At 33.6% G+C, this 15191-nt stretch overlaps 1 protein-coding gene across 1 annotated transcript; it reads right to left on the reverse strand.

Moving 5' to 3' along the window:
* Positions 1–4077: 4077 nt before the first annotated feature.
* On the reverse strand, positions 4078–14908 carry LOC115972469 (rhamnogalacturonate lyase-like). Its single transcript, XM_031092770.1, has 14 exons — positions 14787–14908; positions 13537–13596; positions 10891–11010; positions 10663–10782; positions 10161–10302; positions 7941–8111; positions 7665–7820; positions 7210–7316; positions 6397–6487; positions 6061–6202; positions 5797–5956; positions 4809–4925; positions 4447–4573; positions 4078–4317 (listed from the first exon to the last, which is right to left on the reverse strand). Exons 1-14 carry the CDS (start codon positions 14900–14902, stop codon positions 4078–4080), a joined length of 1869 nt encoding a protein of 622 aa, XP_030948630.1. The 5' UTR covers positions 14903–14908.
* Positions 14909–15191: the final 283 nt, after the last annotated feature.

Genomic DNA, 15191 nt, shown 5'->3' on the forward strand with positions numbered 1-15191 from the left:
CGCCGCGAGCTAGGGTTTCTACTTCTTACTAGTGGTATCACGCACAATGCATGTGACCGTGTTTGTAAGCGAGACACGTGCTACCTAGAGTTTTTTTTTTTTAATGGGTATATATTTCTATTTTCTAGTACTTTCGAATGTGGCAATGGCAGCTCATACTCTGTGCAAGTGGAAATGGGCCTTAATTTTCTTATTTTTGGGCTTTTGCTCATGTTTTGATCCAGGCCCTTTAGGCATGACTTCTTTTAATCCTTTTTTTTTTTTAATTGAGAATTACATTTTACCATCTTAAATTATATTTCAGATTATACTTTGCGCCTTAAAATTTTTGAATGCACATTTTGCATCACAAATTATGACAATTGTTACACTTTGCATCCCAACGTTAGATTTTCCGTTAATTAGGATATAATTTAGAATGGTAAAATGTAAATTTTTTTTTCAATAAGATTTATTTGGTGACAAAATATAAAGAAAAAAAAGTACACAAAACCTCTCTTGATGTTATCCATAAAATATAGCACCCTCCTGAAAATTTGAGTGTGTTTTAGGCACAAACAATTAGTTGAGGCATTTAAGCCTTATTATTTTCCAACGTAACACAAACCCTATATGGTTTTATCATTTTTATCTTTAAAATATATATTTTTTTGTGAGGGACTATGCCTTTGCTATTATATTTTTTGTGAAAGGCCCACTAGTTAGAATCAAGCCATTTTATGGTGCACAATACTATTATTTATTTGCTTTTATATATATAAATAAAAGTTGTCCAAAAGTTTTATTAAAATTTAAATAGTAAGGAAATAGTAAAAATAAAAAAGGAAATAGAAAAAATTAGATGCTTTATTATAAATATTGCTTAGGTGGAAGGTTAAATGAATAAATTCATTAAATCATTTGTTCAGGAGGAAGTTAAATAAATAGTACTGTGGGTAGGGGTGTCCATGGGTCGGGCTGGGTCGGGTTTTTATGCCCAACCTGGACTCGACCCGCTCAGGTCTGGTGGGAAAGAATCAGACCTGCAACCGATCGTCGATCACCACGGGTCAAGTCAGATCGGATTCTAAAAAATGATCGGTCGGTTCGGTTGAAACTGACGAACGACGGTGATGAGCGGAGGAGAACGAACCGTCGTCGGATCGGGTTGGAGGAGAGCGAAATGTCACCGATCTGAGCTTAATCATCGCCGGATCTAAGCTGAAGTTGCCGATTTGAGCTTACACGTCACTGATCTGAGCTTAAACGTCACCGATCTGAGCGATGTTTTGAAAAATATTGCCAGATCTGAGCCAAATTTGTCGGATCTAAGTAGATTTGAGCAAAATCGTCGCCGGTCTAAGTGAAAGCTGGCTAATCATCGCCAGATCTAAACGGAGGAGGCTTTCATTTGAAGTGGTGGTCGGGCGAGTTGGGTGGCTGCGGTTTTAAAGGAGAAAACCCGCCACTCGACCCGCCGAAATCGGGTTTGGAGGATTGAGACCCACCACCGACTGCCAGAGTCTTCGGGTCGGGTGGCGAGTGGGTTGGTTAGGGCGGGTTTCTCGGTTTGGTCGGGTAAACGGGTTGCATGGACACCCCGAACTGTGGGGTACAAGAATTTAAAAAGGTATTTACGCCACGTGTCCTACCCATGGTCGAGGAGGCCACCATCGCACCGAGGTGGTCACATGCTTGGACAATAAGGTCATGTCAGTGGCATATTACCAAAGGAGGTCATACTGTAAGGAAAGAGATTCGGGAAAGGGGTTAGCTTTGACATGACTGAAGGGATAATGACTGCCATCACATTTAATGCATCTCACCAAACCTCTTGATTGCATTTATGTGGAGAAAATTCCTAAACAGTGCTGCTTTAGCTGCCCCAACTCACAAGGGACTTGGAAAGATGTTTGATGGAACAAGCACTCAAGTAGTGGCTTCGACGATCAACAAATGGAGGGCCAAGATCATCTAAAGGGAGCTATATAACGAAAGAGATCCTCCAAGGAGAGAGGATCGAAAAAATCTGTAGAGAATACACTGTAGCAATAAGAACTAAAATTGCATCCAAGTCTAAAAGAACTATATTCAAGAATATTCTCCTCGGACTTCATCAAGGAAGATTTTCCTTGCTTAGAACTTGTCTTTCTTTGCTTTCTTAGTATCATTAATCCACTGTGCGCGTTACCTGATCCATTGAAGCCTAACTTTTAAGCCTACTTTCTACAAATTCATTGTGTGGGGCTCTTTGAACTTTAACCCATTCATCTTTTAGGCTTAAGAGCCAAAACTTGCCCTTACAAGTACATATTTCCCTTTCAAAGAAGAGTGATATATGACACTAATTAAACATAAGGTGAAAGTCTAAATGAAAGAAGTCTCAACATATGTGTCACATGACAAGATCTCATTGATCAAATTCAAACCTTAAACTGAACAGCCTAATTGAACCCAAACAATTGACCCAACTATTCACCAGACTAAGTTGGCTATACCCTTTGACTTTGACCATGAACTAGATTTGACTTTTTCCAACTAGGCCTATCTTGCTCTGTTTTCCACTTAGATTTCGATTTTGGAGTCAATCACATTTAAGGCTTCTAAGTCACTCAAACTGACTCCTCTCTTATTATGGGTTATGATATATGTGAAATTCGCCAATTCACTCACACGTGCTTCAACATACGTGATCCTTTGCCCTTAAGCCATCAATGTAGTCATCTTCTGGCCATAAAAGCCTCTCCTTCGTCACTTATGTAACCATTTCTCAAGTCTTTACAACCATCTAGCATTTTGTTGTCATCGTCATCCCAATTTGCATGGTTTCCTTGGCCAAACCACATAATTATCTTGTGTTACTTTTCTCTTTTTCTTTTTTCTTTTTTGGAAACCCTTCTCTCTCCCTATGCAATTCTCTGCAACATTTTCTCGTTAATTTCAACAAAATCTTATCCTAACTGCTTAACCATATTCTAACATCAAGGAACTTAGAGCTTTCACATTGGGTTCTTCAAAATAGAGTTTTCTCTAAAATTGTCATTACGATTGCTAAAATTTTAAATAAATGAAAAACCTTTCACATCTAAAATGGTCTATATTGGAGCTATTTTTTTTTTCATTCACCATTATGAAGAAGCCACTTAAAAAAAGATAAGAGTATCCTCTAACAATAGAGGAGCATTGTAGCTATTCTATGTCATTAAAAGCATTTTCTATTCACCTTCTGTCTCATTTGGTTCTCTCTCTGGCCAATAACTATTGTACAATACTTTCGCGAGCAATGATGATAAGAGTTCACTAGTGGTTTCATTGAAGCAATTCGGTGGTGAATAGCTATCTGGTGGATTTCAGTGAAAGCTAAGAAACAATTTAATTAGGAACTAAGAAACACTTCGATTAGAATCACTAAACAATGCACTCTCTTTCTTGTTCTTGTTTAGAAATGATTTGGTAAATTTGGTGGGAGTTGAGTGAATTGTGACTTTGAAAGTGTGAAACATATTTACACAGTCAAAAACATAAAACCTTTCGTTTCAGTAGGTGATATAAGTTGACTTCTTTTTACTATTTCCAAAAACTCTATCCGTATCCTAATATATAAAATTTTCCATTGGATTCAGGTTCAATTTTATTAAGTCTACACATCAGTGGCCCTAAATTCATCATTGTTCCTTAATTCTCTATTTTGTTTGTATAATTACAATCAGTTAATTTATTTATTGCACACCAATAAATTGCCAAAATACTTGGGTTGCATATTATACATAATTATTATTATCAACAGTTCCCTTTTACCTTATCTTGATTGAATTTTTCTTCCCATTTGTTTTACTTGACGTTTTCGAAAGTAGACACAAAAACAAGGTTAATTTGAAGCTTTGTTTAAATGTAGTTTCACAACAACCTCATCATACATTCATACTTAAAGGAGACTGAATTTCTTCATCAACAAATTTAAAATTAAAAACCAAAAACATTCCCCTTAAATCTGTAGGTAAATATTGAGTGGTGTAATATTGTTTAAAATTACATCAGGATTAGCTTAAACCCAACTCTATAGGTAAATATTAATCAATTTGTATTTGAATTCAATTTTTATGTCCCTGGGGGACCTTCTAAACGGATATAATCATACATAATCCCTTGGAAAGGGCTGACGCTTCTTGGTTGTGTCAAAAAAACAGTATTATCCCCTTCAACAAGCTGACCACCTGGGATGTCCACAGTGTAAAGCCAATAGAGCCCATGGATTCCATGTCTAGCAATGGCGTTGTCATCCCCTATTAATCCACTTGAAAACAGAGGTTGTTTTGTTTTTGGATTGTTCACCCGAACCTTCAAATATAATTCATTTAGAATTAATGGTGTCAATATGCATTCAAGATCGATGCTATTAACAAGTAATGTTCTTTCTCTCCATGGCATTAGCATTAAGCTAATAATCAGAAAATGAAGTTTTTATACCTGTAATTCAGAAAGAGCAGCAGATGCCAGTGCCACTCGTAACTTATAAGTAGCAATACGATTCACATTGTGAAGATTAAATTTGATTTGCCATGTAGTTCCTTGATACACCTTATTGGCTATTTTCCTGGAATGCAAGAAAGCTAGCTTGTAAAATTGAACTAGTTGATAGTTACACTCTAATAATCTGAACTTTAACATTATAGAGGATAATTGTACATAGAAATTCACATCAATTTGAAGGGTTTTTTTTTGGTGGGGGGAGGGGTTTAAAAAATGATCTAGAATGAACTCAAACAGTATCGTAGCTAAAGAGAAGATGTGAAGAAAAGTTTGATCAAGCCAAAAAAAAAAAACTGCACCTGGTAACCTGAGCATAGAACCAATCTTTAGTGTAATCACTCACACCTATGGTGTAAACTAAGTCTTTATCAGGATAGATTTCTGCATATCTTTCCCACAAACCGTACTGTCTAAACCTGCCAATTAAAAATGTGTAATCATATTCTCATTGAAATTATGTAATATGTAATTAAACATGATAACTTATATAGCTAGATTATATAAGAATAATATATATATATATATATATAGAGGAAATTGTTAAATATTAGCTCCGATACCATGCTAATTAAATATTTGCTTTGATATACCATGTTAAATATTATATGCTATAATAGATTTAGAAGTGGAAGTATAAAATAAAGAATACAAAAAACGAGAATTACGTGATTCACCCTTACCCTTAAGTGCTACACATTTAATATATGAGAATGTAGTACAAATCCCATGTTATAATGAACATAAGATGGGTAAATATAAGATACTAAACCCTAAATTTCTAGTACATGTAAAAGACTTGCCTTGCAAACAAAGTAAGATGGGCTTGGGCCTATACTAATGGGTTAGTATCTCTAATATATATCTAACATAAATAATATCAAATCATTTCAAAGGTTGGTTATTCATTCATGGGAAGCTATCCTCTGTTTGTTTCCATATTAATATTTTTTGGAAAAATAAATTATATTTTTAAGAGTATTTTCTTGAAAACTATCTCATTCTCCTATATTTGGTAGTGATCTTTAAATGAATTGGAAAATTATTTTTGAACTTCCCTAATTTAACTTGGTGAGAGATAGAATTGTTTTTCACTAATTTAAAAAATAAAAAATAAAAAAAACAATTCTATCTCACGCCAAGCTAAACAAGGGAAATTAAGAGAGAGTTTTATTTTGACCAAATTTTTCCTAAAACTGCATTTAGGTCCTAATTTTAACTGATTCCTCTTGCATGAACCATCCTAATTTTATATACAGATTACGAAAAATCACAATTAAAGGGACTAACCTGCAGTCAGGTTGATTGACATAAAGTTTGTTAATATACAAAAGGTTAGGGTCGGGAACATAGAATTCTGCAGCAGTGCGATCTGGGATGCCTATTTCCCACAATGTTGGGCCATCTCTTGGAGGCTCATAAACAAGATTACCAACATCAGCGCTACGACCTGCTTCACATGATATTCAATTTCAAATCACTATAGCATAATAAGTTAAGAACACATTAGGATATGAATATAAAAAAGCATCATAACAAATTGAAAAACAAGACCTGATGTTATGGTAATGACAGCAACATTTTTGTAATCACCGATGACACCAGGGACCCATGCATACAAATTATATTCACCAGCACGTACATTATTAATACTGAAATAGCCATCCTTATTAGCTATGGTCCAGAATTGGTAACCCTGATCAGAAATAACATGTCCAAGGAATCAAGTTTGCTACCTAGCTATGAAGATAAGGTACCAAATTGTCCAAAATTAAAAAGAGAATCTTCTTGTCCTAATGTTTAACTTTAACAAGAAAGAAGAGCCAACGAGTCATACTGGCGACATTATATGTACCTTTAATTAGAATGGAATAAAAAATTTAATATTACCTTGCATTCTCTTTGCCAAGATCCAACATCCCCTGGGAGTGCCAATCCAACATAAGAACCATTTCCAGGTACAACATTCTTATTAATATACCTACACAAAGCTCAAAGTTTAGACTTCAGTTAAATTTAACATGAGTTAATTGCATTTTGTCCCATTATTATACTATAAGGTTTACTTCAATTCCCCATTAAAATTTTTGTCAAAAAAAAATTCCCCATTAAAATTAAAATCTCAATTGGTAGTACGTAGGTAAGTTGTCTTATAGTTAAAATTGTTGTTAAACTTAAATAGGAAAAGTTAACTTTCCCAAATGCGGTGTATCTTTCACTAAAAAAAAAAAAAAACTGTGTAGCACAAAATGTTTATTTTACTTTCAAAATTTTCTTAAAATGATTTATTAATAAATACTTTAAGGGTACCGTTAAGCAGACATTTTGTAATTTAATCTTAAAAAAAATAAAAACCACACTTAGGAATTAGGATTGAATGGTGTGTAGGGCAAAACATACATTCTGGGCTAAACATATCTAAAAATTTTGAATTTATCATAAATTGCTAATTTTCAGGAACAGAGAGCAAATTACAATAATAAACCCAAGGAAAATGTTAGAGATATAAATTTTTTTACAATCTGTTGATATGGTAAGTGGTTATTGGTAAATGAAAAACTGATGTTAGTGGTAGGTTCAGATGAGAACCAGTAAGAAATTAACCACATCAACCGTTTGTAAATATATTATAAAATAGTTTATAACTGTAACATTACTTGTAAATCCAATGAGAAAAGATGCAATATAAATATAAAAACGTACCTATCAAGGACCAGTAATCGACCAGTGACACTACCCCGTTGATTTGATGATGGAAAGTCCACTGAAGCTGGAAAATCATAAGGCCAGGCTTTAACTTCATTGATCGTCTGAAAAGAAAAAAAAAGAAAAGTTTGTTTTATTAATTGTTTGCCATCAAAGTTGTACAATCTCCCATTTCCCTTTTCTTTGTGGGTATGTGATAGTTTCTCAAAAAAAATAAAGGATAATTGTCCTATATTACTTAAAAGAGTGTGTTGTGTATAGTATAACTTACCCCACTCTCCCTTAAAAATTACTATAGCTTTTGAGTGGAGTTGTGGTGTGCCTTTATACTAAAACCCTTTTCTCTTTCTCTCTCTTGTGTGTGTTTGTTTCTTAAAAAAACAAAAAAAGGTTGTACAATCTAATTTATACCAAATAAAACTCCAAATTTCAACGTGTGTTTGATGTGAAACCTGTTTTTTAGCATTCTCCCAAAGCAAACTGGGGCCCTTGCCATTAGTCAAAGAATTAAGATAAATAAAAACGGGACCGTAAACTTTCTTCCATGGCTCATTAGGTCCAAAATCTGTTACCAAATCCTCTCCTGCGTAGTGTGGGCTATGAAATACCTGAGATTGTGCCATTTAGAGAAAGTTAAAAGATTATAAAAAATAGAGAGTATCACACACTTTCTTTTTACAGTTCACAATGTACATGCAATGAAGATTTTGAAACTATTTTTCACTAACTGAAAGGCTGGTGGGACCGTTATGGGAGGTAAGGGATTGTTTGAAGGGTCCAGCAGATCGGAACTCGTAGCTGGGTGTGATTTGCCAACACCCCACGGGTGGGTTTGCGCTTACCCACCCATGAACTTGGGTATCCTTGGCATCGTCTGAGTATTCGTACTTGTCATCCACCTGCACGATAATCGATCAAATCAAGGGGGAAAAAAAAATAAATTTATATTACACAATCACTTTTCTAAAACATCTATATAATATTCTTTATTCTACCTTCTATTTTATTTAAATAATCATTTTTTTTTCATAGAGAGAGAGAGGAGGTGAGAGAAAACAAAATTAAAATAATGATATACAAAGCTACAGTAACTAAGTATATTTACATGGTTATTATTTACACATTTTTAGCTTGACTAATATAAGTAATTTTCTAGTTTAAATGTGTAAATTTAACATATTTTTTTTAGTATACACATACTGATGCAATTGCTTTTAAAGTTGCCAAACATGCTTATGAAAAATCAATTCAAGTATATTTTCAATTGAAAACTAATGTTGAATTACAATAACAAATCGATAGGTTGAACTCTATTCTTAGTAACATACTTTAAAGCGGAATAACATAAAAAGTTTCAAAATTTATATTGTGTTTTAGGTTAAGTCTTAACTTTGTCAATTAAAGTCTCAAACTTATGAAATAGTTTCAATTTGAAACTTCCGTCCATATCCATTATTTTGGAAAACTACAGAAAATGGTCACACTCCGAATTTCACCTAAGACTTAGTTTTCTAAATCAATTTGACAAACAATGAATTAAGAGAGTAGACAGAAAAGTTTTATTTAGTTAAAAATGTGTACATAGAGTGAGAAAGTGAAATATATATTTATTTATATATAAGTGAAATCTTATATGCCAAACAATTGAAGCTAGTTACCTATGTTCGATCTACAGTTGTTTAGTGTCATCAATGATCAAACCGTGAATAAATTGTCAGTCTTGTATGTCATAGAGTTATAATTCAAGTCTAAGATGAAGACCTAAGATCAACTCAAGAGAAAGGAAATTTCTAGAATCTCACACACAGTCGATCGATCGAGCTATGCCTCGACAAACCATCAATAGGGTCTTGATTGATTAAGAATCGTGAATCCTAAATTTTGATATGGACTATTAAGTTGGCTCGACTTGGAATTCGAGCCCTACTTGTTAAAGTATAAAATGGATCATAAGAGTTGACTAAACAACAAGAAGTTGAGAGCCTCTATCATGTATCTACGATTTCTGTTTCAATTCTCTTTCAATTTACCAACATATTAGAGACAAAATAGTGTATCTGAAGATCGGTGTTATTGTTGTTTGGTGATCTAGCATTCTAGCTAAAGCCACAATACATGAACACAATCAAGCTGCAATGAAATCATCTTTGAGATGGTCCTTGAAGTTGTGAGTGGGAAGTTCGTGTTTTTGAAATCCATAATAGAATTGTCTAATCAGGTTGGAGTTACATGTGGCCATGTGAGGTAGCAGCTAGAAGTTATGGTTAATTTCATTTGTAACAACTTAAATTTTATTAGTGGATTTTGACTCGAGGTGGGTGACTAAACTCTCAATGTGTGTTTTTTTCTCTTTAATATTGTTAATTGGTTGTCAACAAATCACTGTATTATATTTATATTTTTGCACTTATATTATATCGTGATATATTGTTATGGTTTAATGAACTTTGAATTGAATTTATACTTATAATGGGTTATTTAATCAACTTGGCTTAATTTCACATCATTAATCAAATAGGTTTAAATTTGAACCTTTAGACTAGGTGAAATGCAAAATTTTATTAGCAAATTTTCTTTTGTTTATACTTCACTAATTAATGTCCAAAGTAATGGAGATGGACAAAAGCTAAATTGATAAGGTTTCATTAGTTTAAAACTTTGATTGACAAAATTAAAAACGTGGGACTTAAATTGAAATAGAATAATATTTTGAGCGTTTTTATTTAATTTCCCTTTTATTTTAAGTTTTTTTTTTTTAGTGGACCTTTTTTTATTAGCTAAGAGATAAAATTTTATGCTACTAGTCAAGACCCCTAATGTCTAAGTGACAAATCAAAATAAAAATGAACTTGCCCTTCAATATAAGTGTTTTTATCTTTTTCGTAAACCTTTGAACAGTTATAAAGAATTGCTATTGATATCATAGAGGTAGAGAGTTGAAGCTATACCTCTCCTTTAAACTCTGGCTCTACAGGATTGACAAGTCGTACTGCTTCTGGGTAGGCCAGGGCTTGGCCTCTAGGTGGTAACCGGTCTTCAGGCAAGGGCATGAATCTTTGTATGTTGTCTGCTATAGCCATATAATTAAACCTGTGAGTTTAAAAAACCTCTACTGTTAAGTCGTGTAATCTTTTCCTTTGAATATCTCAATATAATGATATATACGGCCAATGATTTTTTTGGTGGGAATTAAGGACATGTTAATATTCTTCCAGGCAAGCAATCTAAAGTCTAAACCTTAATAAAGAAGACAAATGTGGGTTTTAGTTAATTCAATTGGTTAAGTTTTTTGTTGTTGAATAAAAAATATGGGGTTCGAACTCTATCTACACCAAAAACCAATTGATGTCTTATCGTGATGATAAAGAGCAATTATCATAGAGCAAATGTTGTAAGTTGAAATTCTATTATATCTATCAAAAATAAAGAAGACGGATCAAATTTATTTACTTGTCTTTCCTAAGCTTCAATGCAATCCTAGTAGTGTCCATGCTGAAAGCAGGCCAATTTGCTAAGCGTTCATAAATGGCATAGGAGTAGAATCCTGAGGAACCACGAAGCATCACGAACCTGAAAATAAATATATAGTTGTACATAACATTTGTCGTTCTAATTAAAAAATTTGTTGTCATTGATTGAAATCTTGATATAACAAGATGTGCTCATGTGAACAAGTACCTTTTGTCTATGTTCAATGGAACAAAGTTGCCCTTAAGTGAGGGATCCCACATTCTAGTGAAGGACAGCTCTACTTGTTCTTCATTTTTCACAACTACCTCCATTTTTGTCCCTTCCAACCTATAAAGCAAAAGTTTAGATACTACCTTCTTTTTTTACTAAGTGTTTAGATACTACCTTAATGACATGTAATCATTCAACAAAAGTTAAAAAAAACAAAAGCTAGTGCTAATAGTTGGAAGTTGGAACAGTTTCAAATTTACATGAAATTCAGCGATTGATAAGAAATGAAAGTTGCAAAGCAAGGGAAATTTGATATACCTCATGAATCACAAGTAAAATAGGCATTTCAAATGTTAGATATATTATAAAACAAGTGACCCAAACTAATTATAGGCTCATGTACTTGTAGAATAAGCATATTAAACTCAGGTTAGTCTATAGTTAGTTTAAGGTTAGTCATATATTCTCTAGTATATAAATTTTACACTGGGTTCATTGTAACACAAGTGTTTAATATAATATGTAGCTGTTAAGGATTTCTTCACTGTGGACGTAGGCCGTTAGGCTGAAGTGCCGAACTGCGTAAACCTTTATGTGTGCTCTCTCTTTCATGTTTCCACTCATCATTCAATCATCAAACACAATCACATAACAACTTTCACATCAAACATTCTCTTTTTTCAAATAATTCTATATATTTTGTGAATGTATACCATTTAAAAATGGTGAAAATGCACTTTTGGTCTCTACATTTTGGGCTGATTCTCGATTTGGTCCCTAAATTGATTTTGCTCCTAGGTCAATCCTTGATTTTAGAAAATCGTTTTTATTTTGGTTCTTGCTATCAACCCAGTAACAGAAAAATCTGAGGTGACAAATGGAGTGCCCTGTTTGCTAACATGGTACTGATGTGGCCATTAAAATATTATTAAAAAAATTATTTGGCATTTTTTAAATACCACGTCAGATTTAAATTAATAAAAAATTAAAACAAAAATTTTTTAATTCCTCAATTTTAATTTTAATTAAAAAAATAAAAAACAAACAAAAAATTTACTTTTTTTAGCTTTAAAGATTGAATATCTGTTCACCCAATATATATATATTTACATCAGCGAATATGACCAAACACATTTTGGTCATTGCTCATCCACTAGATTCAACTTACTAAAGCTCTCTCTCATCTAAAATGAAGCTCTCTCTCATCTAAAGCTCTCTCTCTCTTGGATTAAAATCTCAATCTCTCTCTCTCTTTCGGCTTTCTCTTTGGATTTAGGTTTAGAGAAAGAAATGGTGGGTGTTGGGTTCGACTAGGTTTGCTAGGATCTGGGCTTTCCTTTGGCTTTGATCGATGATCGTTGGTGGGTTTGACTGGGTTCGATCGTATACAAGATTGAATTGAATTTTAGGTAATACTAAAACGTGCATTTTATAATTTAAGCGAAATATTATCATTTAAATTGTGGTCCACTATAGATGCATTACTATATCTTCAGCATTGTATTGTTTTCTTCCACTACAATGCTCAAGAAGTCTCAAAGTCTTCGCTCCACCCGAACCTCTACTCTTCCCCGTAACCAAGCACCATCTGAACCTATCTCCCAAAGTCAACTCCTAGATTTGAAGTTGTCCGCCTATAATGGGTTTAAAGAAAGAGATGTTGGTGGGTGCTGGGTTCGACTAGGTTCGTTGGTTGGGATTGCAAGGTTTGTTGTTGTTGGTCTAATCGGTGATAGTTGGACATTTGGGATTTGGGGTTTGCTCGAGATTTGGTTTTGACATTTGCTGGGAATTTCGCATTTTGAAATTTCTTTTTTGTTTTTTATGTTATTAACTTGTTGTGGTATTCAAAATTTCTTTGATTATGGTTTGGTTTGGGAGTGGATCAGTTGGGTGCTTTGCTGGGTTTCTATTCTTTGGATGGTTTGGTTTGGGAGTGGTTTTGTGTGGGTTTTTCTGTGGGTTTTCTTGTGTTTGCTCTTGTTCATGTTCTTTGATTTGGTGAAGTTCATTTTTTTTTCTTGTGGGTTTGATGTTCATGTTCTTTTATTTTGGGTTTTCTCTTTGATTCTGGGTTTGATGTCATTGCTGGGTTTATTTCTTGGATCTAAGAAGAACATTGAATAACAAGTTCTTATGAAAAAAATAATCAAAGTAAAAATGATAATAATAATATTAATAAAAATATATTTAAAGTTGGTTTCAAAAAAAAAAATTTTAAGTTTGTTTTTTAATTTAGTTTAATTTTTCTAAGCTAGCTTTTTTATTAATTTAAATGCTGACATGGCATTTAAAATGCTAAGTATAATTTTATTAGCCACGTTAGCATATAACATGCCAACAAAGCACTCCATTTGCCACCTCAGATTTTTCTGTTACTGGGTTGACGATAGGGACCAAAATAAAAGCGATTTTCTGAAATCAGGGACTGACTTAGGAGTTAAATCAATTTAGGGACCAAATCAAGAATCGGCCTAAATGTAGGGACCAAAAGTGCATTTTTGCCTATAAAAATTTAAGTTGCAGGTATGTAAGGATCAAGTAAAGGTACTAACAAGTAACAAGTACTCACATTAGAATAATCATAAGCTCAGGAAATTTAATGTTCAAATATGTATAAATAGTGAGGGCTGGGAAACATACCTATCAAGGTTACCCTCGGTTCCCTTACTTCTGTAGTTGTTCCATACCATATCATAGTATCTACATGATTAATTAAAAGAAATGAGAAAATTAATTTCAATAAGTTCATTTGGAAATTGCATCCTTAATTGGTAGCTGATGCATTCTTTTTCAATATATAATTTGCTAAAATAGGAATATAAATCTTCTCACTTTTTGTTTTCCATGCCACTTTATATTTCACAACTTTCTCGTATGTCTAATTTATCTTCTCACTTTTTGTTTTCCATGCCACTTTATATTTCACAACTTTCTCGTGTGTCTAATTTATTTTATTTTATCCTTTGTTTGATATAAACATGTCTAATTTCTCCGATCCCAAAATTCGAGATTGGCAGGTCGGTTGACGGGTTAGAGCATGGAAAACCGATTTCAACCAACCCGACTGGAAAACACACTGGAAATAGCTTTCTCTGTCGATTGAAGTAGTTCGCCAGTATGATTTTGTCCAATCTGTCGAGATCCGGCGAGATCTCGTCGAGATCTGGCTTGATCTCTTCAAGATCCATCGAGATCTCGTCGAGATCTCGCTGGATCTCTTCGAGATCGGGCCTGATCTCGTTGAGATTTGCCAAGATCTCATCAAGTTCGGCCTAATCTCGTTGAGATCAGCCAAGATCTCTTTGAAATCTAGTCAGATCCAGCAAAAATAAGCAGATTTCAGCAAAAATCTGGCGCGATTCGCATAGTCCGAGCCCGACCGAAAAACTTTGATGTCTGACCACCCCAACCATTGCCGTCGGCAGGTCAGTGGTGGGTCCATGTTTAGGAGACCCGAAGTGATTAGGTCGGTTCTGAGTTGGGCACAAACCCAACCCAGACCGATCCGTGGACAGGCCTAAGTGGGATAGTGAATTTTTATTGCTAAAATTCTATCACAATTTTGCTCTTGTTTCCTACCGGTATACCCTTAATCTGGTTTGATTAATTTATCAACATATAAAACCATTAAAAAAAATATTAAGGCCGCCGGTGGAATTAACTAATAACTGTTACTTTCATAATAAATAATAAAACTAATAACTGTTACATATTCCCAATTACTGTTTCTAATAATGTTAATTTTGGTATTTATGTAGCCCATTAATTGAGTATCACAATTGTGTTCTTCAACAAATAAGAGAGATGTTGCTGGGATTTTTTGTTTTTATTTTTGTTTTTGATTTTTTTTTTTTTTAATTTTTAAGCTGGGAGAAATTGAACAGTTTTACCCTCTATCAGTTTCGCTGTTACGAACTTCGAGCAAATTATCAATGCCATGATATTGTATCCCAGTGACCATTCCTCCTGGATTTGATAGGGTGACTTGTAGTATGCCATTATCCATAACCACCTGCAAAAAAGAATATGTCTCATTAATTGTAGAAACAGAGGTACCATATAAGAAAAAGATAAAAATAATGTTACTTGAGTGACTTACATGTTTATCTTGAATTTGTAGTTGCACACTTGGGAATGACACATTGAGACTGCCTTTTGCTATCTCCGGGTACTTCTTTGGGACCATGGATAAATCAATATGGTTTTGGGTGGTGAGTTTTAGTAAAATGTAAAGCATAAAATGACTGTAAGCTAAATTCAAATATGATGATTCTGAAAAGGAGATCGAGACAATT

Source organism: Quercus lobata, chromosome 12 (genome assembly GCF_001633185.2).
Source record: "Quercus lobata isolate SW786 chromosome 12, ValleyOak3.0 Primary Assembly, whole genome shotgun sequence".
NCBI classification, from domain to species: Eukaryota; Viridiplantae; Streptophyta; class Magnoliopsida; order Fagales; family Fagaceae; genus Quercus; species Quercus lobata.

Bases quoted from the DNA above. Each gene is read 5' to 3' on its own strand.
- LOC115972469 (XM_031092770.1), bottom strand. From the start codon at position 14,902: ATGGATAATGGCATACTACAAGTCACCCTATCAAATCCAGGAGGAATG. The intron at 8,112-10,160 runs GTATAGCTTCAA...ATTATCGTGCAG, and splicing joins AGCCAGAGTTTAAAGGAGAG to GTGGATGACAAGTACGAATA. The intron at 4,574-4,808 runs GTGCAGTTTTTT...CTTGCATTCCAG, and splicing joins TTCTATGCTCAGGTTACCAG to GAAAATAGCCAATAAGGTGT.